The sequence below is a fragment of the Symphalangus syndactylus genome, chromosome 17 (genome assembly GCF_028878055.3).
Source record: "Symphalangus syndactylus isolate Jambi chromosome 17, NHGRI_mSymSyn1-v2.1_pri, whole genome shotgun sequence".
NCBI lineage: Eukaryota > Metazoa > Chordata > Mammalia > Primates > Hylobatidae > Symphalangus > Symphalangus syndactylus.
Window position 1 is genome coordinate 24,599,640 of NC_072439.2, and position 23,667 is coordinate 24,623,306.

The window sequence follows — 23,667 nt, forward strand, 5'->3', positions numbered from 1 at the left end:
GCACATGAGAACTTTCTGGTGTGATAGAAATGTTGAATAGAGGTGACAATCATATAACTCCATAAGTTTACTAAAAATTATTGAACTGTACACATACAGGCCAGGTGCGGTGGTTCACGCCTGTAATCCCAGCACTTTGGAAGGCTGAGGTGGCGGATCACCTGAGGTCGAGAGTTCAAGACCAGCCTGACCAACATGGAGAAATCCTGTCTTTACCAAAAATACAAAATTAGACAGGCCTGGTGGTACATGCTTGTAATCCCAGCTACTCGGGAGGCTGAGGCAGGAGAATCGCTTGAACCCAGGAGGCAGAGGTTGCAGTGAGCTGAGATTGCGCCACTGCACTCCAGCATGGGCTACAACAGCGAAACTCCATCTCAAAAAAAAAAAAAAATTGAACTGTATACATACAATAAGTAATTTTGTGGCACGTAAATTATACCTCAATAAAGCTATTTTAAAAAGTGAGAACTGGCCGGGTGCGGTGGCTCACGCCTGTAATCCCAGCACTTTGGGAGGCCAAGGCGGGTGGATCACCTGAGGTCAAGAGTTCAAGACAAGCCTGGCCAAGATGGTGAAATCCTGTCTCTACTAAAAATACAAAACTTAGCCGGGCGTGGTGGCATGCACCTGTAGTCCCAGCTAATTGGGAGGCTGAGGCAGAGAACTGCTTGAACCCAGGAGGTGGAGGTTGCAGTGAGCTGAGATCACGCCACTGCACTTCAGCCTAGGCAACAGAGTGAGACTACATCTCAAAAAAAAAAAAAAAAAAAAGTGAGAACTGAGGAATTGTATTCTAAAATGTCAGTGTTCAATAAATGTGATTCATCACATAAACAGAATTAAAAACAAAAACCGGCCGGGTGTGGTGGCTCATGCTTGTAATCCTAGCACTTTGGGAGGCCAAGGCGGACGGATCACGAGGTCAGGAGATTGAGACCACGGTGAAACCTCGTCTCTACTAAAAAAATACAAAAATTTAGCCGGGCGTGGTGGTGGGCGCCTGTAGTCCCAGCTACTCAGAGAGGCTGAGGCAGGAGAATGGCGTGAACCTGGGAGACGGAGCTTGCAGTGAGGTGAGATCGCACCACTGCCCTCCAGCCTGGGCGACAGAGCGAGACTCCATCTCAAAAAAAAAAAAAAAAAAGATCATCTTAATAGATGTAAAAAAAGCATCAGATAAAATCCAACATCCCTTCATGATAAAAATCTTCAACGAACTAGGCATCAAAGGGACATACCTCAAAATAAGAAGAGTTATCTGTGACAAACCTACAGCCAACTTCATACCGAATGGGCAAAAGCTGAAACCATTCACCCTAAGAAGTGGAACAAGACAAGGATGTCTGCTGTCACCACTCGTATTCAACTTAGTACTGGAAGTCCTAGAGAGAGCAATCATGCAAGACAGAGAAATAAAAGGCATCCAAATAGGAAAAGAGGGAGTCAAATTATCTCTGTTCACTAAGAATCCTTTACCTAGAAAATCCTATACCTAGAAAATAATCCTATACCTAGAAAACCCTAAAGGTCCCTCCAAAAGACTCCTAAACCTGATTTAAAAAAAAAAATTCAGTAAAGTTCCAGGATACAAAATCAATGTACAAAAATCAATAGCATTTCTATACACCAGTAACATTCAAGCTTAGAGCCAAATAAAGAACAAGATCCCGGCCGGGCGCAGTGGCTCACGCCTGTAATCCCAGCACTTTGGGAGGCCGAGGCGGGCGGATTACGAGGTCAGGAGATTGAGACCATCCTGGCTAACACGGTGAAACCCCGTCTCTACTAAAAATACAAAAAATTAGCCGGGCGAGGTGGCAGGCGCCTGTAGTCCCAGCTACGCGGGAGGCTGAGGCAGGAGAATAGCGTGAACCCCGGGGGGCGGAGCCTGCAGTGAGCCGAGATCGCGCCACTGCACTCCAGCCTGGGTGAAAGAGAGAGACTCCGTCTCAAAAAAAAAAAAAAAAAAAAAAAGAACAAGATCCCATTTACAATAGCCACACGAATGTAAACATATACAAAATGCCTAAGAATACATCAAACCAAGGAGGTGAAAGGTCTCTGAGAGGAGAACTACAAAACACTGATGAAAGAAATCACAGATGACACAAAGGGAAAAACATTCTATGCTCATAGATTGTTAAGAATCAATATATAGTTAAAATGATGATACTGCCCAAAGCAATCTACAGATTCAATGCAATTCCTATCAAATTACCAACATCATTTGTCATTGTAACAGAAAAAACAATTCTAAAATTCATATGGGACCAACAAAGCCTGACTAGCCAAAGCAATCCTAAGCAAAAAGAACAAAGCTGGAAATATATCACATTACCTGACTTCAAACTATACTACAAGGCTATATTAACTGAAACAGCATGGTGTAAGTACAAAAATAGACATATAGATCTATGGAACAGAACAGAGAACCCAGAAATAAAACCACACACCTACTACCAACTGATCTATGAGAAAGTTGACAGAAATAAACAATGGGGAAAGGACACCCTATTCAATAAATGGTGCTGGGAAAACTGTCCAGCCACATGCAAGAGAATGAAACTGGACCCTTCCCTCTCATATACACAAATCAACTCAAGATGGATGAAAGACTTAAATGTAAGACCTCAAACTACAAAATTCCTAAAGGAAAACCAGGAAAAACTTCTCTGGACATTGGCCGAGGCAAATAACTTATGACTAAGTCCTCAAAAGCAACTGTAACAAAAACAAAAATTGACAAATACGATTTAATTAAGCAAAAGAGCTTCTGCACTGTAAAAGAAACAATCAACAGAGTAAAAAGAAAACCTACAGAATGGGAGAAAGCATTTGCGAACTATGCATCTTACAAAGGACTAATATCCAGAATCATAAGGAACTTAAGCAAATTAACAACAAAAACCCAAATAACCCCATTAAAAAGTGAGCAAAGGACATAAACAGATACTTCTCAAAAGAAGGTATACAAACAGCCAGCAAACATAAAAAAATGCTCAAAATCACTAATCATCAGAGAAATACAAATTAAAACCACAAAGAGATCTTGGTACCAGTGAAGGATGAGAAAAGAAAACTCACAACAAGACAGGCCATCTCACATCAGTCAGAATGGCTATTATTAAAAAGTTAAAAAAAAAAAAAAAACAGATGCTGGTGAGGATGCACAGAACAGGGAATGATTATATATTGTTGGTGGTCATGTAAATTAGTTCTACCTCTATGGCAAACAGTATGGAAATTTCTCAAAGAACTAAAAATAGAACTACCATTCAATCCAACAATCCCAAGACTGGGAAAATAAATTGTTCTACCAAAAGACACCTGCACTCATATGTTTATCACAGCACTATTCCCAATAGCAAAGTCATGGAATCATTGTATATGCCCATCAATAGTGGATTGGATAAAAAAAATGTGGTACACACACACCATGAAATACTATGCAGCCATAAAAAAGAATGAAATCATGTCCTCTGCAGCAACACGGATGCAGCTAGAGGCCATCATCCTAAGTGAATCAATGCAGAAACAGAAAATCAAATAACCTATGTTCTCACAAGTAGGAGCTAAACAATGGGTACACATGGACATAAAGATGGAAATAATAGACACTGGGGACTCCAAAACAGGGGAAAAAGTATGGAGGTAAGGGCTGAAAAACTACCTATCAGGTACTATGTAAACTATTTGGGTGATAGGTTCAATACAAGCCCCAAACCCCAGCATTACATAATATACCCACGTAACAAACCTGCACATGTACACTCTGAATCTAAAATTAAATAAACAAATGAAATGTCAACGTCATAAAAGACAGAGAAAGATTATTGAAATAATAATTCCCTTCCCTTAATAATAATTAAGGGAAGGTAAATAGACATGACATGAAAATGAACTAACTAACCTTGGACTGGATTATGTTCTGGAAAGTAAAAAACCATATTATTCTATATGTTGACAAAATTGTAATACAAATGGTAGATAACAGGCAAAATGACTGTATCAAAGTTAAGTTTACTGAGGTTGATAACCACACTGTGGTTATATGAGACAATATTGACATTCTTAGAAAACTTACAGAAACAAACACTTACAGGCCGGGTGCGGTGGCTCACGCCTGTAATCCCAGCACTTTGGGAGACCAAGGTGGGCAGATCACGAGGTCAGGTGTTCAAGACCGGCCTGACTAACACGGTGAAACCCTGTCTCTACTAAAAACACAAAAATTAGCCAGGCATGGTGGCGTGCACCTGTAATCCCAGCTACTTGGGAGGCTGAGGCAGGAGAATCGCTTGAACCCAGGAGGCGGAGGTTGCAGTGAGCCGAGATCGTGCTACTGCACTCCAGCCTGGGTGACAGAGCGAGACTCTGTCTCAAAAAACAAAAACAGAGACAAAAACAAAACAAACACTTACATATGAACATACATATACATATACACATACATACATATGTACTGAGAAAGGGGAAGGAGGGAGGAAGGGCATGCATGCAAAAGAGCACATGAATAAATGATAAAGCAAACTAAGTAAAATAGTAGGTCATTTTATGATGCCATTTATATAATAACGTATATGCCATATGTCTTAATCTGTTTTGTATTGCTATAACAGAATACCTGAGACTGGGTAATTTACAAAAAAGTTTATTTGGCTCACAATTCTGGAGGTTGGATGGTAGCCCATTTGGTGATGGTCTCATGCTACTTCAAATCACAGCAGAAAGAGGTAGGGAAAGCAAGTGCATGCAAAGAGGCCAAACATCAGAGGAAGCCTTGTTTTATAACAACTTGATCTCACGAGAACCAACCCAGTCCAAAAGAACTAACCCAGTCTGCATAAGCCATTCGAGAGGGCAGAGATGCCACAACCAAACACCTCTTAAAGGCCCCACTACCTTTCAATACTGTTAAATTGGCAATTAAATTTCACCATGAGTTGTGGTGGGGACAAACCACATCCAACTCACTGCACCATATATATTTATTCTACCATTTTTATTTTTGCAAATATTCTGTAATTTTGAAGCAATTTCTAAAAATCAATTCAAAAATAAGTATGAGGAAGCCCACTAACGAAAATGCCAGCAGACTGAAATGGTCACAAGAACCCTGCAGCAGAAAATAATAAGACTAGATAAAATGTAACAAATAACTATTCAAAGGCACTGGAAAATATACATAACCAGCCAGAAGATGGGGAAGAGTTTATGCTCAAAAAATTGCAACAGAAAGTGGTAATAATTTTGTTTGTGGCTTTCTTGCCTGAGAGCACTCCTAATACCCACAGAAACAAGAGAAGGGGAGAGGAGGGGAGAGGAGAGGAGGGGAGGGGAGGGGAGGGGGAAAGAAAAAACAATAACTGAAATTTAAAAATTCACTAGACAGGTTTAATAGCAAACAGAAAAAGAGGAAAGATTAGTGAATTTGAAAATAAAAGAATAGAAATTACCTATATCCACCCACCCCTCAAAAAAGAGAGAAAAAAGATTGAAGAAAAATGAACAGAAGCTTATGAGATAATATGAATCTTCAGAAACACATTTCCGGCAGTCCAATATACAGGTCAATTGGGAGTCCTAGAATGAGAGGAAAGAGTAAAAGGGACAGGAAAAATACTGAAATAATAGCCAAGTATTTCTCACAGTGAGTAGAAAATATAACTTAGAGAGCCAAGAAGCTTCATAATGCTCAAGAAGTAGAAACACAAAGAAAACGACTCATAGAAACATCACAGTCAAACTGTTAAAGGCCAAAGATAACAAGAAAATCTTGAAGACAGCAGAGAAGATCAAAATACAAAAGAACAATAATTACTCAACAAAAATTATAAAACTATGAAAGCCAGAAGACACTGCAATGCAGGAGAAAAATATGTTAACCAGCGATTCTATCTCCAGTTAATTTTCACAAACTGGAGAGAAAATAATCTTTTCAGATTAAAATGGAAAATCCAATGCCAGGTAACTGTACTAAATGTTAAAGGAAGTCTTTCAGGATGAAGGAAAATGGTATCAGATGGCAACTTATAACTACATTAAGGAGTGAAGAGCATAAGAAATGTGACAGATATAAAGCACATACACATATTTCTACATATATTTACCTTAATTTCTTTTAAAATACGTATTACTATACGATGGCTTAAAAATTTTAACACTGTAGTATTGGGTTTAGGATGTTTACAGAAATAATGAATATGACAACAGCACTAAAGATGAGGGGAATGTAAAATACTCTTGTGAGAGTCTTACATTACCTTAAACAAACAATAACTCTAATTGGCTTAAGTTAAAAATACACATTGTAAACCCTGAAAAAGTCATAAACACACACAAGGCAGATACATAGCTAGATAGCTGAGAGAAATTAACATGAAGATCTAAAAAGGAGCCAGGCGCGGTGGCTCATGCCTGTAATCTGAACACTTTGGGAGGCTAAGGCAGGCAGATCACTTGAGGTCAGGAGTTCGAGACCAGCCTGGCCAACATGGTGAAATCCCATCTCTACTGACAATACAAAAATTAGATGGGCGTAGTAGCGCGCGTTTCTAGTCCCAGCTACTAGGGAAGCTGAGGTAGGAGAATCCCTTGAACCCAGGAGGCAGAGGATGACTGAGCCAAGATCTCACCACTGCACTCCAGTCTGGGTGACACAGTGAGACTATGTCTCAAAAAAAAAAAAGAAAAAAGAATCTAAAAAGTATTTTATTAAAACATTAAAACAAAAGTAGGCTAAAGAAAACAGAGCAAGTAAAAACACATTAGAGAAAACAAAGAAAAATCTGGCAAAAGTAGAAATAACCTCACTTATCAACAATAACATCTGAGTGCTAATGCATTCAATACTCCAACAAAATGTAGAGATTGGCAAACTGGATAAAGAAGAAAAAAATCAAATATATGCTGTCTATAAGAGAATTATTTTAAATACAAAGACGCAAGTAAAAAGATTGAAATATAAAGAATGGGACAAAGGTATGCCATGGAAAGAGTAAATATTAAAAAGCTGGAATGGGCCAGACGTAGTGTCTCATGTCTGTAATCCCAGTACTTTGGGAGGCAGAGGCAGGTGGATCACCTGAGGCCAGGAGTTCGAGACCAGCCTGGCCAACATGGTGAAATCTTGTCTCTACTAAAAATACAAAAAAAATTAGCCAGGTGTGGTAGTGGGCACCTGTAATCCCAGATACTCAGGAGGCTGAAGCAGGAGAATCACTTGAAGCCAGGAGGCCTTTAAGAGGTGTTTGGTCGTGGCATCTCCGAGCCACGCCTGAGAACGTGCCATTGTGCTCCAGCCTGGGCAACAAAAGCAAAACTCTGTCTCAAAAAAAAAAAAAAAAAAGGCTGGAGTAGCTATATTAATATCAGATAACAGACCTCAAGACAAGGGGTATTGCTAAAAACAAAGGAGGAAATTCCATAATGATAAAAAGGTCAATAAGAAGACGTAATAATTATTAATGTACATGTGCCTCATAGCAAAATCACTAACTGTATGAATCAAAACCTTAGAGATCACTGCAGAGACACAGACTAATCCACAATGATATGTTAACACACCTTTGCAGTAATGGATAGAAAAATAAGACAAAAACTCAGTAAGGATATCAATTATCTGAACAATATTACTAACATGACCTAACTGACATTTATAGGATAGTACCCTCAACAACTGCAGAATACACACTCCTTTTAAGAGCTCATAGGATGTTCACAAAAATAGATCATATGCTGTGCCATAAAATTAATCTCAACAGATTTTGAAAGATTGAAAATATATAGAATACATCCTCTCAACAAAATACAATTAAATTGAAAACCAATAAAAATAAAACATTTAGAAAATACCTGAATATCTGGAAATTAAGCAGCTCACTTCTAAACAACCAATAGGTTAAAAAATAAGAAAAATTAGAAAATATTATGAACTAAATGATAATGAAAATGCAACACACCAAAAGTTGTAGGATTCAGCTAAAGCAAGGCTTAGAAAAAAACGTACAGATATATATGTGATTGTATTAGAAAAGAAGGTCTATACCAATGACCTAAGCTTCTACCTCAGGAAGTAGGAAGAAGAGGAAATTAAACCCAAAGAAAGTAGAATGCAGAAAAAGATACAAATAAAAATCACTTAAATGGGATACAGATTAATAATACAGAAGATCAATGAAACCAAAAGTTGATTCTTTGCAAAAATCCATAAAATTAATAAACCTTTAGATAAAATACTCCCAAAATGTTTTAAATCACAATATGGGGAATGAAAGAGGAAGCACTACTACAGAAATATACAGACTTTAAAAGAAATTTGGGAATATTATGAACATTATGCCAACAAATTTAACTGCTGAGGTTAAGTGGACAAATTAATTAGAATACACAAATTTAAAAGACTGACACATGAAGAAATAGAGCATAAGAATAACTATATATTTTAGTAGAAATAAAATTTGAGGCTGGGCACAAGTGGTTCACACCTGTAATCCCAGCACTCTGGGAGGCCGAGGTGGGTGGATTACCTGAGGTCAGGAGTTCGAGACTAGGTTGGCCAACATGGTGAAACTCCGTCTCTACTAAAAATACAAAATTAGCCAGGCATGGTGGCACATGCCTCTAGTCCCAGCTACTCAGGAGGCTGAGGCAGGAGAATCGCTTGAACCCAGGATGCCGAGGTTGCAGTGAGCCGAGATTGCAGTAAGCCAAGATTGCGCCACTGCACTCCAGCCTGGGCGACAAGAACAAAACTCTGTCTCAAAAAAAAAAAAAAAAAAGAAAAGAAAAGAAAAAAGAATTACAGTGATGGGGAACAGATCAGTAGTTGCCAGGGGTTAAGACTGGAGGGGAGATAGCACAGGGGAGTTTTCTTTGTAGTGATAGAAGAGTTCTAGATCTTTATTGTGGTGATGGTGGCTACATAAATCTTATCTAAATAAATCTTATTTATGTAATGAAATTTTATACTACTATAGAGCAACAATTAAAAAAAAGAGTACATGCAAAAACTGATGAAATCTGAATCTGAATAAAGTCTTTAGTTTACTTAATAGTACTGTACCAATATCAGTTACCTGGTTTTGAAATGTACTGTGGTTACATAAGATATTATCATTGGGGAAAGCCGGGTGAAGAGTAAATGGAAACTTTCTGTATTATTTTTATAAATTGAGACAAATTATTTCAGACAGTTTAAAGAGCCAGCAGAGCACCAGGCGTGGTGGCTCACGCCTGTAATGCCAGCACTTTGGGAGGCTGAGGTGGGCGGATCATGAGGTCAGGAGATGGAGATCATCATGGCTAACACTAAAAATACAAAAAATTAGCCGGGTGTGGTGGCACACATGTAGTCCCAGCTACCCAGGAAGCTGAGGCAGGAGAATTGCTTGAACCCGGGAGGTAGAGGTTGCAGTGAGCCGAGATTGCGCCACTGCACTCCAGCCTGGCGACACAGCGAGACTCCGCATCAAAAAAAAAAAAAAAAAAAAAAAAAAGCGTGGTGGCTAACGTCTGCAATCCCAGCATTTTGGGAGGCCAAGGCAGGTGGATCACTTGAGGTCAGCAGTTCAAGACCAGCCTGGCCAACGTGGTGAAACCCCGTCTCTACTAAAAATACGAAAATTAGCCAGGCGTGGTGGCACACGCCTATAGTCCCAGCTATTCGGGAGGCTGAGACAGGAGAATTGCTTGAACTCAGGAGGCGGAGGTTGCAGTGAGCCGAGATCATGCCACTGCACTCCTGGCTAGGTGACAGGGCAAGACTCCATCTCAATAAAAAAATAAAAAAAGCAAGTAGGTAGGCCACAGATTGGAACATCTGATAAAGAGTTCATCTCAATGATTTATTTTTAAAAATTCAAATTCAAATCAACAAGAAGAAAAGGGGCAAAAGAATTGAAAAGGCTTCACAAGAGCAAACACCAAGGCCAGTCAAGGAATGAACATATAAAAAGATGCTCAAACTCAAGACTAATCAAATTACAACTACTATGAGAGGCCATTCATACCCAAAAGATGATGAAAACCTAAAGTCTGACCACACAAAGTATTAGGAAGGATGCAGGGCAACTAGAATCCTCATGCAATAAAATGCTATGTGAGTGTAAGCAATTGCTATAAGTTGAATTCTGTTTCCCCAAAAATGACATATTAGAGTCCAAACACCTAATATCTCAAAAGATGAACTTATTTGGAAACAGGGTTGTTGCAGATGTAATTAGTAAGATGAGGTCATTAGAGTGGGCCCTAATCCAATATGAACAATGTCCTTACAAACAAGGAAAATTTGGACACAGAGACACGCACACAGGGAGAATGCTATATGAAGATGAAGGCAGAGACTGGGACTCTGCTCCTCCACACCAGGGATTGCCAGCAAACCTCCAGAAGCTAGAGGAGAGGCATGGGACAGATTCTTCCTCACAGCCCTCAATAGGAACCAACCCTACCAACACCTTGATCTCTACTCCTAGCCTCCAGAACTGTGAGAAAATAAACTTCTGTTGTTTAAGCCACTCAGTTTGTGGTACTTTGTTGTGGCAGCCCTAGAACACTAATACAACAACTTCGGAGAATAGTTTGGCATTACCTTGTCAGATTGACCAGGTGCATATTCTTTTACTCAGCTGTCCTATTCCTAGGTACATATCCTAGATAAACGGGTGCTTATGTGCCCAAGGATATATCTATGAGAAGGTTCACAGCAGCATTCTTTAATTGGTCGAAAGAATACACTGTTAAAAATGTAACTGTCCAACAAAAATGGAAAGGATAAATGAATTGTATAATTATGCATAAAATACAATATTATATACCCACAAAAATGAATGAAGCAGAGCTACACATATCAACATAGTACAAAATTAGTCTCAGTGAAGAAAACAAAGTACAGAAGGGTATGCATAATATGATGACATTGATATAAAGTTTTAAAATATGCCAAACAACAATATAGATGATTTAGCGATTCATACATATGAAGGAAAGAATAAAGCCATGCATGAGAATTATAAATCCCTAATATTGAAAAACAATTCCATTGGAGGGATGGGTAGAGGATACCATCAGGGAAGGGGAAATGGGTGTTTCGACTGTTTAGGTAATTTTTTATTTCTTAAGCTGGGCCATTGGCACATGAGTATGTATTTTATTATTAGTCATAGCTTAAGTATTGTGTAATAAATTATGGGAATTGGAGAGGTGGAGATAATCAATTAATCTTAGCATAAGAGTAGCTAGAAAGTATCTAGAAGTGTCGTAGACTTAACATTCATGGGGTAGATGCAATTTTTAAGATCAGGTGAGAAAGAAGACAGTGAATGAGGAAAGACGAAGCATTACGGAGAAGACAGGTGAGGAAGGGAGGCTTCCTAGTGTAGGTAAGAGACAAGGGAACCAGGGAAGTCCCTCCCTCAACTGAAGATTATGTTCTGGAAGGAAGACCATGTTAGGCAACCTTTCTCTTGTCTTAGGAGACCTGGAGAAGAGCTTCTTCCCAGTATCTGAGAGATGCCTCCTCCTTCCCTATCTGCCAAGCTGTAGATTATCCCGTCTGCCCCACACTCACACTCACACTCACCTGGACAGAGGTCCAGTGGACATTTTCTCTCCTCTCTCCAGGGCTTTTCCCCTCGCTCCAGCTGAGCAATGAGTTTTGGTTTAGAAGACGGAATTTCTATTCATAGGGAAGAAAATGAGGACATTGTTGGTTATGGGCTCAAGAGGGCATTCTAGAACTCAGAGCTGAAATGGGTGAGGAAACCCAGAGGATAAAAAAGACCTATGAATAGTTCTCTCTCTGAAGTAGAAGGGTTGACTAAGGAAAGGTGACTCCAATCAGAACGACAGCATATTATGAACACTTGGTGGATGAAAAATTTCCTGGGTTCGAAGCAAAATAAAGAGAGAGCACAAGCCTTGGGAAACAGGCCTGGAAATGTAGTGTCATCCATAACATGAAGAAATCAATCTATCTGCTTTCAATTCTACTAAATCCAGATTTACCCAGAGGAAAAAGGTAAATTGTTTTTAAGCTCAACTCTAAAGGAAAGGTGCTCTGCAGGTAGCCCTTCCTCACGATGAGTGGAAAATACTCGGTAGGGCAGACTTTAAGTGCCAAGAGAGGCCATTCTTACCCAGTGAGACCAGATGGTTATAAGTCTCCAGCATCACCTCCCTGTGCAGGGTCCTCTGAGCAGGGCTCAACAACCTCCACTCCTCCTGGGTGAAGTCCACAGCCACATCCCTGAATGCCACGAATGCCTTTAACACAAAACACACCTCTGCTCATCCAGGAGCCTGTCTTTCCCTCCCACAGTTTAGAATGAGAGGTCAAGGCCAGGCCCGGTGGCTCATACCTGTAATCCCAGCATTCTGGGAGGCCGAGGTTGGCTGATCACCTAAAGTTGAAAGTTCGAGATCAGCCTGACCAACGTGGAGAAACCCCGTCTCTACTAAAAATACAAAATTAGCCAGGCATGGTGGCGCATGCCTGTAATCCCAGTTACTTGCGGTGAGCCGAGATTGTGCCATTACACTCCAGCCTGGGCAACAAGAGCAAAATTCTGTCTCAAAAAAATAAAATAAAATAAAAGAATGAGAGGTCAAAAGGCTTCCCTGAGGGAAGTAGGAAAGATTTCTAGACCCTACTTTGGATTGTGACCTTGGCACCAAGGGGTGAAAGACCATTATTCTCCTATCTCTGCCCAGCCAGCATCATTTATGCACCTATTACTTACTGTCAATATCCCAGGCTAGCTGCTAGGGAGGATAAAAGCAAACAAAACCAAAGCCCTTACCTAGAAGGAGTTTTAAAACTAGGCAGGGAGAAGAAGTCACCACACAAGTACAACTAAATAGTAAAGAATCATCTTGCTGAGTTTGAAAATTTTCTGAGACTGCTTGGTCTCAGTATTTGGTCTACTTGAAGCAGTGGTGCCTCTGGAGCTTGGGGGCAAATAACTCACCAATATATATAGTTCCTACAGCAGGACTCCCTCCTTCCTCTACCAAATGCTGACACGTGCCTGCTCAGGCCTAAGGAGGGAAAGTGGGTGGTGATGAAGAGTGTGGATTCAAACCACACTATCTGGATTTGGAACCCATCTCTGTCCCCAACTAGTGTAACCTCAGGCACTGAATTAGCTGCTCAGCACGTCAGTTTCTCCTGCAAACTAAAAATAACCGTGCTTATCTCACAGCATTGTGGTGAGGATTAGGATTACCGTGAAGGGCTCAGACAAAATGCCCGGTGCAGTCCCTGGCCGTTCTATGTAAAATTCCATGCCCTCACGTGGGTTTCATTCCCCTCTCCTGCTTTACTGTGTTCCCTTAACTCTAAGATAATACGTGATATTCATTTCTATTTTCTGACTTCCCACTAAGACATCAGTTCCATGTGCATGGCTGGATCACTGTGATTGCCCTGGTGTCTACAACAGAATCTATAAACACTTAGCAGTCAAATATTTTTAAATAACCGAAAATGATTTATTATTAGACAAGCAACAAAGTTTCAAACGAACCACTGCTACCTACAAAGCCGTACTTTGGAGGACAGGAATATATAACCGTCCTTGGCACGGAAGTTCGGTGAGATTTCCAAATGAGTCTGGAAATCTGGCACTGGGATTCTTCCCTGCCCAACACTTATTCTCTTTAGGTACAATCTGCAGTCCACAGAGGGGTTTAATTTGACCCATATACTGCTTTAAAATTTGTGTTTATATTAATTAAATGTTGGAAGACTTCATATGAAAATCTCAATCTATGGGTTCTGTTAAAAATCCATAAATCTGACCACCCTGGGCTTTGCACTGCTATAGGACCACAGTTGGCTGATGGTGACTCATGCTGGGGGTCTATCAGCCGCAATATACTATTGGAGACTGCCTCACCAGCGTCATTCATTTAGGTACATGCCTTGTCTCTTTGATTTTGCACCCCCTTCTCAGAATGCCTCCATCACTCCTTGAGGGTATGACATTGTGTCTCTAAAACTAATTCCACACTGTACCCTTCCCAGGGAACTCTCCCTACATTTCCTGCCCCCTACCAGCTCCACTATTCTACACTGGCTGGACTATGAAATGGCCTTAAGACTCTACCTACACCCAGTTATATTGATAGCTGTCCCCAAACCCAGCCAGTCCCAATGCACTTAATCATAAGAAAAGAGCACAGATGAGTGAGGGCTTTGGTTGTCACACCTCATCTCTCTCTGGCTATAGTTTAGAGCTACCTGGGTGGTGTTTTAAATTATGGATTCTCGAGTCCCACTGCAAATCCATAAAACCAAGGGATGGGGCTTTTGTACTTTCAAAGGCTCCTAAAAGTAGTGTGATGGTTGTGAATCACTGGGTCAGAGTAATTTCAAGAGGGAGAGGTCACTGTAGGACTGAGGATCAGGAAAAGTTCATGAGAAGGAGGTACTCACTGTTGAATCTAGGTGGTGGGTATGTGAGTGTTCAATGTACAAGGCTTCCTGGTTTTTTCCATATGTCTGAAACTGTTCATCATTAAACACTGGAGAGAAAAAGACTATTCAGGTATCTGCCTAGTCCCTGTTGTGATTTGCTTTTACAATCCCTTCTCAGAACATACACACATACATCCCTTGAAAATCTCCCATGAAGGAGCTACATTACAGAGCAATTAATGTTACTTTAACACATTTAACACAACCGGTTATTCCTCCAGCCCCAGAACAACTCATGGTTTGTCTGTGAACCATGCATGTAGGGAGCATTGTAAACACTGTGTGGCTGACCCTCATGATTCACTCCAAATCTCTCCCACTGAGTAGAAACACAGCTAGAAGCTTGGGGGAAGTTAATTCATCTGCTTGCCAGCTGAAAAATAAATATATGAAAAATGAATGGTAACCAATAGGCCACAAGAAGCCTTACTGTAGGATTCTAGCAAAAGACTTCTTCATTTGTAAGATAGAGTCACAGGAAGTCAGCACTTTTCCTGCTGCTCAGAAACATGGGCACAGATTACCCAAAAGAGGCAGCAGGGCTTAGTGCACTGGCTCAATGTGTGGTTCCTGAAACTGCAGCACCAGCATCCCCTGGGAACTTGTTAGAAATAAAAATTCTCAAGTCTCCATCCTAGGGCTACTGAATCAGAAATTGCGGGGGGAGCCCAGCAATGTTTGAACAAGGCTTCCAAGTAATTCTGATGCACACTAAACTTTAACAACTACTCAGTGGCTAAAAGCACAAACTCTGGAGACAAACTGTGTTCAAATTACAGTCCCCTCTCTCCTCCCTCCCCTATGACTTTGCGTCAATATCTTAATATCTGTGTCTCAATTTCCTATAAAATTGATATTATAACAGTACTTACCTTATAGGGCCATTGTGAGAATTAAACAAAGTTGCTATTGGCAGACATCCTATGGCTTTGAGGGGAACCAGCCTGGATGAGGCTGACACTGTAGAGAACAGGGTAGACTGCAGAGATGAAAGAACCCCAGACCTTGGGAAGCTTATGGGGCAGAAGGACCAACCCCAAAGTGCACCCTCTCTGTGAACTTCTTTTTATATAGGCTAAGTTACTTATTGTTTAGAACAGCCTAAATTAGGTTTACTGTTGCTTGAGGCCAAAAGCATTGTATCTAACCAGTGGATGGGTACAGTGATGGCCCCAGTGAATCATGCCTCCCTGTTTCTACCCTTCATGCAGTCTCCTCCTAAACTAACCCTGGGCTTGGCCATGGGACTTGCTTTATCCAGTGGGACATCAGCAAACATGATGCAAGCAGACGTTTGAAAGGCATCTGAGTTCAGGGCTGGCTTTCTCTCTGTGCAAGAAACCTTGAGACCACCATGTGAATAACCTGAGCTTGCCTGCTGAAGAGGCTACATGGAGAAGAACCAGGAATTGAAGCATCCCAGCCAACCAAGCTGTCAACCACCAGACAGGTTGAGACCATCCAGCTCTAGCTGAGCTGCCAGCTAACTACAGCCACACGAGGATGCCAAGAGGATCAGCCCAGCCATGCTGGGCCTACTTGCTGACCCACAGGATTTTGAAAAAATGATTTCATTTTAAGCCACTAAGTTTGTTTTTTTGTTTTTGTTTTGTTTTGTTTTGAGACAGAGTCTCACTCTGTCACCTGGGCTGGAGTGCAATGGCGTGGTCTTGGCTCACTGCAACCTCTGCCTCCCGGGTTCAAGCAATTCTCCCACTCCCGCCTCAGCCTCCCAAGTAGCTGGGACTACAGGTGTGTATCACCACACCCGGCTAATTTTTGTATTTTTAGTAGAGACGGGGTTTCACTATGTTGGCCAGGCTGGTCTCGAACTCCTGACCTCGTGATCCGCCCGCCTCGGCCTCCCAAAGTGCTGGGATTACAGGCGAGAGCCACTGCACCAGGCCTAAGCCACTATGTTCTTTAGGCCACTAAGTGAAGTGCTGCCATAACAAAATACCTAAAACATGTGGCATTAGCTTTGGGAGCAGGACATGGGCAGAGGCTTGGAAAGCATCCAGGAAAACTATTAGCACAGGCTGGAAAGGCAGTAAACAAACTGCTAGTGGGGACTGGAAAAGGAGTGAGGAAACTGATATGGCAGCTTGAACAAAGCAACTAGTATTATATATTAGCAAAGCTATTGCCTGCATGAACTTGGAAAACAGAAAATATACCTGATGAATTTTTGGATCTAGCTAAAGAGATCTCCAAAAAGCCTGTTAAAAGTTTCAGCTGGGCCAGGCTCAGTGGCTCACATTTGTAATCCCAACACTTTGGGAGGCCGAGGCGGGCAGATCACCCAAGGTCAGGAGTTTGAGACCAGCCTGACCAACATGGAGAAACCCCGTCTCTACCAAAAATACAAAATTACCCAGGTATGGTGGCGCATGCCCGTAATCCCAGCTACTCGGGAGGCTGAGGCAGGAGAATCACTTGAACCTGGGAGGTGGAGGTTGCAGTGAGCCAATATCGCTCCATTGCATTCCAGCCTGGGCAACAAGAGCGAAACTCCATCCCAAAAAAAAAAAAAAAATCAGTTGGATGTTTCTAGTGACATATAATAATGTCCAGAAACAGAAGAGCTGAAGAAGCAATTATACAGCTTGCAAGCGTAATTTAGAGGAAATATAGACAAGTCAGGACTTGCTAGCTTGGAAATAAAATTATTTTACATCTTCAGTCTCTCCAGCCGGCACATGTATCAAAATAAAAAAATAAACTCAGAGTAAAGTTCGAATCAAAAGTTTGGCCAAAAGACCCAAAGTTTAGCACCTCTGAAGTGTTAAGGGGATGCCTAGTGGAGTCTCCAAGCTGGACAAAAAGGCTTCTGAGATTCTTATGGGCATTGTCCCACAGCACCGACACCTTGCCAAAGATGTAAGGCCTATCTGACTGTGATTTCAGCTTTTGTTTAATAGAGCAGTCCCAAATCTGGTACATGGGAAACCCATAGTGCTTTCAAGGAAGTCCAAAGGATCTGAAACAGTTCAAAATGAAGAGGCCTCCTCCATGCCTAATTCCTGTCCTTTCTGAATGGGAGCATCTACTGCAGTGTCTCTCTCTCACCACTGTATGTTAGGTAGGGAATGTTTGGGGTGGAGGGAAACAAATGACTTGCCTTTTTAGTATACAGGTATCTGACTCAAAAAGGATCCAGTGAAGAAGCTTTAGCCACATCCAGACTGTTACACATAAGATACTGGACTTTTGAATCAAGATGAAACTTTTGGGGATCTTGGGAGGGGGGTGAGTTTATCTTGCACATGGTAAGGGTATGAATCATTGGGACCAATAAATCATCTCTCCCTGTATCTACTCCCTTATGTTATCCCCTTCTATGATGACTCTGGACTTGGCCACGTGACTTCCTTTGGCCAAAAGGACATCAGTGAACATGACAAAAGCCAAAACGTTAAAAGTACTTGTTAATTGGGGCTGTCCTCTCTTCCTGCGTATAGAAACCAAGACCATTTGACCAAGCCCAAGCCCAAGCCCACATGGAAGAGAACCAAGAAGAAACTAGGCACCCAAGCCAACCAGCTTCCTAACTGTCACACATGTATAGTCCTCCAGCCCTGGTCAAAATGCCAGCCGACTGCAACAAAATGACAAGACCAGGTAAAATCTGCAAAACCTACCTGCGCCCAGCCCAAAATATGAACCTACCAAATTATGTGCTAATAAGTGATTTTGTTGTAAGCCACTGATGTTTAGGATTGTTTATTATACAGCAAATGCTGATACACTGATAGAGGGATCACGTTATATGAAAAATACTTGGGGACTGACGTGACCGTTGGCTTGCTGGGATGCCCATTAGGTCAGAAACTCCTAAGCTAGTCTTGGAGAGCAGCAGATTCAGTCCTCCCATTTCTCACTCACTCCTGGGCATGAATTCATTAAACGGGAAAGGGAACAGACTGACCTGACCTACTTTTATTTTTCTCCTCTTCTTTCAGCTGAGTGGATAAAAAGTAAATGTATCTAAGTTAAAAGTATACAAGGCCAGACGCAGTGGCTCATGCCTGTAATCCCAGCACTTTGGGAGGCCGAGGTGGGTGGATCACGAGGTCAGGAGGTAGAGACCATCCTGGCTGACACGGTGAAACCCCATCTCTACTAAAAATACAAAAAATCAGCCGGGCGTGGTCGCGGGCACCTGTAGTCCCAGCTACTCGGGAGGCTGAGGCAGGAGAATGGCGTGAACCCGGGAGGCAGAGCTTGCAGTGAGCTGAGATCACGACAATGCACTCCAGCCTGGGCGACAGGGCCAGACTCCGTCTCAAAAAAAAAAAAAAAAAAAAAGTACACATAAGATGACTCCCCTGTGGTAACAATAAACACACTTTCAGACTGAATAATCAGAACATGACTTCAGGCAACAGGATACAATATTTGAAATGAAGACCATCCTAAATATCTAAGACACTGAAATGAGGCACTAAAGGTTTCTGAAAAGTGATGTTACTGCTATGTTGGGGAAAATGAGGATTACAGAAACATGTAGTGGGTGGCAAAGGACCATGTCAACATTTGGAAACAAATCAGGACACTATGTGAGCTTTCATGTGAGAGAAGAAAGAGATCTGAGTTGGCAGGTCTACCCCGGTAATCAAAATCTGTACAGTGTAATAATGAAAATAAAAGCAAATAAAAGTTGTACAGTAGAGCTGGGCATGGTGGCTCACACCTGTAATCCCAGCACTTTGGGAGGCGGAGGCGGGTGGATCACCTGAGGTCAGGAGTTCAAGACCAATCTGACCAACATGGTGAAACCCCATCTCTCCTAAAAATACAAAATGAACTGGGCATGGTGGCGCATGCCTGTAATTCCAGCTACTTGGGAGGCTGAGGCAGGAGAATCACTTGAACCTGGAAGGCGGAGGTTACAGTGAGCTGAGATCATGCCATTCCACTCCAGCCTGGGCAACAAGAATGAAACTCCATCTCAAAAAAATAATAATAATAAACGAATAAAATAAAATAAAAATTACACAGTATAAAGCAACACATGGTGAAGAAGGGAGTCTCAGAAAAGAAAGAAATAATTGGAAGTTCAAATTCTTTAGAACTGGCAGGGTTCAGGGCCAGTTGTGGTGCTCATGCCTGTAATTCCAGCACTTTCGGAGGCCAAGGCAGGTGGATCACTTGAGGTCACGAGTTTGAGACCAGCCTGGCTAATATGGTGAAAACCTGTCTCTACTAAAAATACAAAAATTAGCCTGGTGTGGTGGCAGGCACCTGTAATCCCAGCTACTCAAGAGGCTGAGGCAAGAGAATTGCTCGAACCTGGGAGGCAGAAGTTGCAGTGAGGCGAGATTGATCGCACCACTGCATCCCAGCCTGACACAGTGGGACAGTGACAGAGCGAGACTCTGTCTCAAAAAAAAAAAAAAAAAAAACTGGCAGGGTTCAAATCTCCAACTGGTGTGGGTGCCCAATGCTTCAAAACAGTCATGTCTATTCACCTTGTCATATTTTGTATGAGAATAAAAACCTATATAAGAATTTCATGTACAAAGCTGATCATAGAAGTATTATTTGCAACAGTTAAATATTGGAAACAGGAGTCAATGGATTATTATGGAAATTATTTTCAGTGGGATAAGTGTTGGCTGTTCCTACACCTTTAAAAATAGAGCTGAGTAGATACACTGCCAGTAACTTTACTCCATTATGATTTTACCATTAGGGCCTGTCAAAATATGTTTGTAGGGGTGTGTATGCACACAAAAGTAAATTAAATCCCAATGAGAAAGGAATCTTAAAATAAAATGGAAGACTCCTGAGTGTGCAGGCTGTGTTTTACCCATCATTAACTGTAATCTACTGAGTGTTCTGCACATAGCAGACACTCAAGTTTGTTGTATGGCACCAAGGAAAAGGAAAAATGCTAAGAAAAAAATAACATAATGTGCCTGCCAGTTCATCTCATTGTTACAAATTTAACACAAACTTTAATTTATCCTCTCAGGCAAAGGTCCTTGGCAGTAATACCTAATGTTCTAAGATAGTCCTGCTTTGATTATTTTGTATAATTCAGATGTCATGCATATCAAGAGTATCTGGAAATTCTACCCAATGCCCCTGAAATATGTGATTAATCACATGCCCAAAATAACAAACCAAAGCAAACAACAGAAACTCCTTTGTTACTTAGTAACTTCATATCATTTACTTAAGGTTGTGATTCCTTCATGCACCACACATTTCATGTGTGCTAGGCATGAGAGGCACAGAGGTTTCATCTTAAACAACTATTTAAATGCTCATGACCTTTAATTTTTCTGAGTAAATACTGTGTTAAAAAGCTACATTGAAGAACATGTTTCATCTTCAACAACTATTTAAATGCTCATGCCCTTTAATTTTTCCTGAGTAAATACTGTGTTAAAAAGCTACATTGAAGAACATGTTGTTTATATACAGGATGCAGTTCCGGGTGGACCTACTGAGAATGAAGGAGGTGGCACAGGAAAAGTCAGCTACCACAAACTTTTCCCAGCCAATCAGAAAGAATGCTTCCCTGGTAACACTGGGAGTAGTGAAGAAAGTACACACAAAAAGTCTGGGTGCGGTGGCTCATGCCTGTAATCCCAGCACTTTGGGAGGCAGAGGTCGGTGGTGGATCACCTGAGGTCAGGAGTTTGAAACCAGCCTGGCCAACATGACAAAACCCCATCTCTACTAAAAATATAAAAATTAGCCGGGGTGGTGGCACCCACCTGTAATCCCAGCTACTCGGGAGGCTGAGGCAAGAGAATCGCTTGAACCCAGGAGGTGGAGACTGCAGTAAGCCAAGATCGTGCCACTGCACTCCAGCCTGGGTAACAGAGCATGACTCTGTCTCAAAGAAAAGAGAAAGTACACACAAAAAATATTCAATGTTACCTTGGGAAATGTCCTGAATTGGATTTCTTATGTATTCCTGGTATTAACACTCTCAAATGAATTAACTATTTTAGAAATGAGAAACAGAATTCTCAGTGTTGCTCTGATAACATCCAGGAATGCATAATCCCCACCACTGGAGTCCAGAATTAAGAAATCTCTTTTCCTGTCTAAATTCCACTCAGAGTTCTTGATAAGGATAGTCAAGGCAAATCTGAAATAACCAAGTTAACCCATATCAAAAATGATGGTTAACCAGCCTGGCAACTGTGTTGGTGCTTAATAAATGTTAATTGCATTCAATTAAGTCAGGGGCATCATCGACACCAATCCCAGGGGTTAGAAAGCTTCCCCTCGGCCGGGTGCTGTGGCTCATGCCTGTAATCCCAGCACTTTAGTAGGAGTCCGAGGCAGGCAGACCACCAGGTCAGGAGTTCGAGACCAGCCTGGCGAACATGGTGAAATCCCGTCTCTACTAAAGATACAAAAGATTAGCTGGGCCTGGTGGCGCCACCTGTAATCCTAGCTATTTGGGACGCTGGGACAGGAGAATCACTTGAACCTGGGAGGTGGAGGTTGCAGTGAGCTGAGATCGCACCAGCCCGGGCGACAAGGCGAGACTCAGTCTCAAAAAAAAAAAGGCCGGGCGCGGTGGCTCACGCCTGTAATCCCAGCACTTTGGGAGGCCGAGGCGGGCGGATCACAAGGTCAGGAGATCAAGACCATCCTGGCTAACACGGTGAAACCCCGTCTCTGCTAAAAATATAAAAAAATTAGCCGGGCGTGGTGGCGGGCACTTGTAGTCCCAGCTACTCGGAGAGGCTGAGGCAGGAGAATGGCATGAACCTGGGAGGCGGAGCTTGCAGTGAGCCAAGATCGCGCCACTGCACTCCAGTCTGGGTGACAGAGCGAGACTCCGTCTCAAAAAAAAAAAAAAAAAAAAGAACGCTTCCCCTTAAGTCCTTGTACACAGTCAATCACTATTTCCCACATACCATTGACTTCCTTATGGCAAATCCCTTCTTAACCTCCTTCAAAACTCAGCTTACTCAAAGACAAAGTCTACCCTGCTCAGCCTGGCACTCAGCATTTTCTGATTTGTCCCCACCCAGACTGAGAGGTGGAAAAGGCAAACCCTTCAGGGGTCAGGTAGGTAATAAAAACGAGAGAGGGGTGAAATGTCAGGTAGTCAATGGTTTCAACCTCAGTATAAAGGACACTGTAGAAAGTGCAGCTGATAGACTCTGAAGGTCACGTCCAAATGATAAAGACGTTGTTCGGCTCAAATTGTCTGATACCAAAGAACAGTGCAGACTTAGGGCAGATTTATTTTCAGAGAAGCAGGGAATCTGGAATTTTGGGTGAAATGTCCCAATTGCCAGAAGCTGAAAGTGCTCTCAAATGTAAAATTCAGGTCAGACTATATAAAAATTCTCCTTGTTCTATGTGTGACTAGCTAGTCGGTATCTTCACGTATGCATATTTATTTATTTATTTATTTTGAGATGGAGTCTCGCTCTGTTGCCCGGGCTGGAGTGCAGTGGCGCGATCTCAGCTCACTGCAACCTCTGCTTCCCAGGTTCAAGCGATTCTCCTGCCTCAGCCTCCTGAGTAGCTGGGACTACTGGCACATGCCACCACACCCGGCTAATTTCTTGTATTTTTAGTAGAGACAGGGTTTCACCATGTCAGCCAGGATAGTCTCGATCTCCTGACCTCGTGATCCGCCGGCCTCAGACTCCCAAAGTGCTGGGATTACAGGCGTGAGCCACCACGCCTGGCCAAGGTTGATTTTTAAATATGCATAGGTAGCCGGGTGTAGTGTAATCTCACCTGTAATCCCAGCACTTTGGGAGGCCAAGGTGGGTGGATCACGAGGTCAGGAGATCGAGACCATTCTGGCTAACACGGTGAAACCCCGTCTCTACTAAAAATACAAAAAATTAGCCGGGCATGGTGGCAAGCGCCTGTAGTCCCAGCTACGCGGGAGGCTGAGGCAGAAGAATGGCGTGAACCTGGGAGGCAGAGCTTGCAGTGAGTAGAGATGGCGCCACTGCACTCCAGCCTGGATGACAGAGTGACTCCTTCTCAAAAAAAAAAAATCAACCTTAAGCAAGTCCACTGGCCACCGTAATCCTTCCACACTGTAGCAAGAGTCCAGCCTCTGAAACTAACTATGCTTCCTTGCCGCCTCCCACTGGAATGCCTTCCCCCTAATCTCCAACTTACCAAACCAGTCAGGGGCAACTGAGGCAGCCCTACTTCTAGGAGGCCTCCCCAACCATTTGAAA

General features: G+C 42.1%; 2 protein-coding genes across 10 annotated transcripts in view; one reads left to right on the forward strand and one right to left on the reverse strand.

The window, feature by feature from the left end:
• Window positions 1-23,667, forward strand: part of LOC129466308 (zinc finger protein 585B) — a 224,412-nt gene that overhangs the window by 101,408 nt on the left and 99,337 nt on the right. The window lies entirely within an intron of this gene.
• The window catches only part of ZNF875 (zinc finger protein 875), a 31,702-nt gene that overhangs the window by 6,564 nt on the left and 1,471 nt on the right, over window positions 1-23,667 (reverse strand). For 4 of the 9 annotated variants that reach the window (XM_055247848.2, XM_055247847.2, XM_055247846.2 and 1 more), the window contains 2 exons: window positions 12,141-12,267; window positions 11,585-11,680 (listed from right to left, as the gene is read on the reverse strand). In XM_055247848.2, the coding sequence (XP_055103823.1) occupies window positions 11,585-11,680; window positions 12,141-12,267 (223 nt within the window). Of the gene's footprint in view, window positions 1-11,584; window positions 11,681-12,140; window positions 12,268-12,362; window positions 14,530-23,667 lie in introns of all 9 variants that reach the window. The other 5 variants (XM_063621255.1, XM_055247844.2, XM_055247843.2 and 2 more) reach the window with 2 other exon arrangements.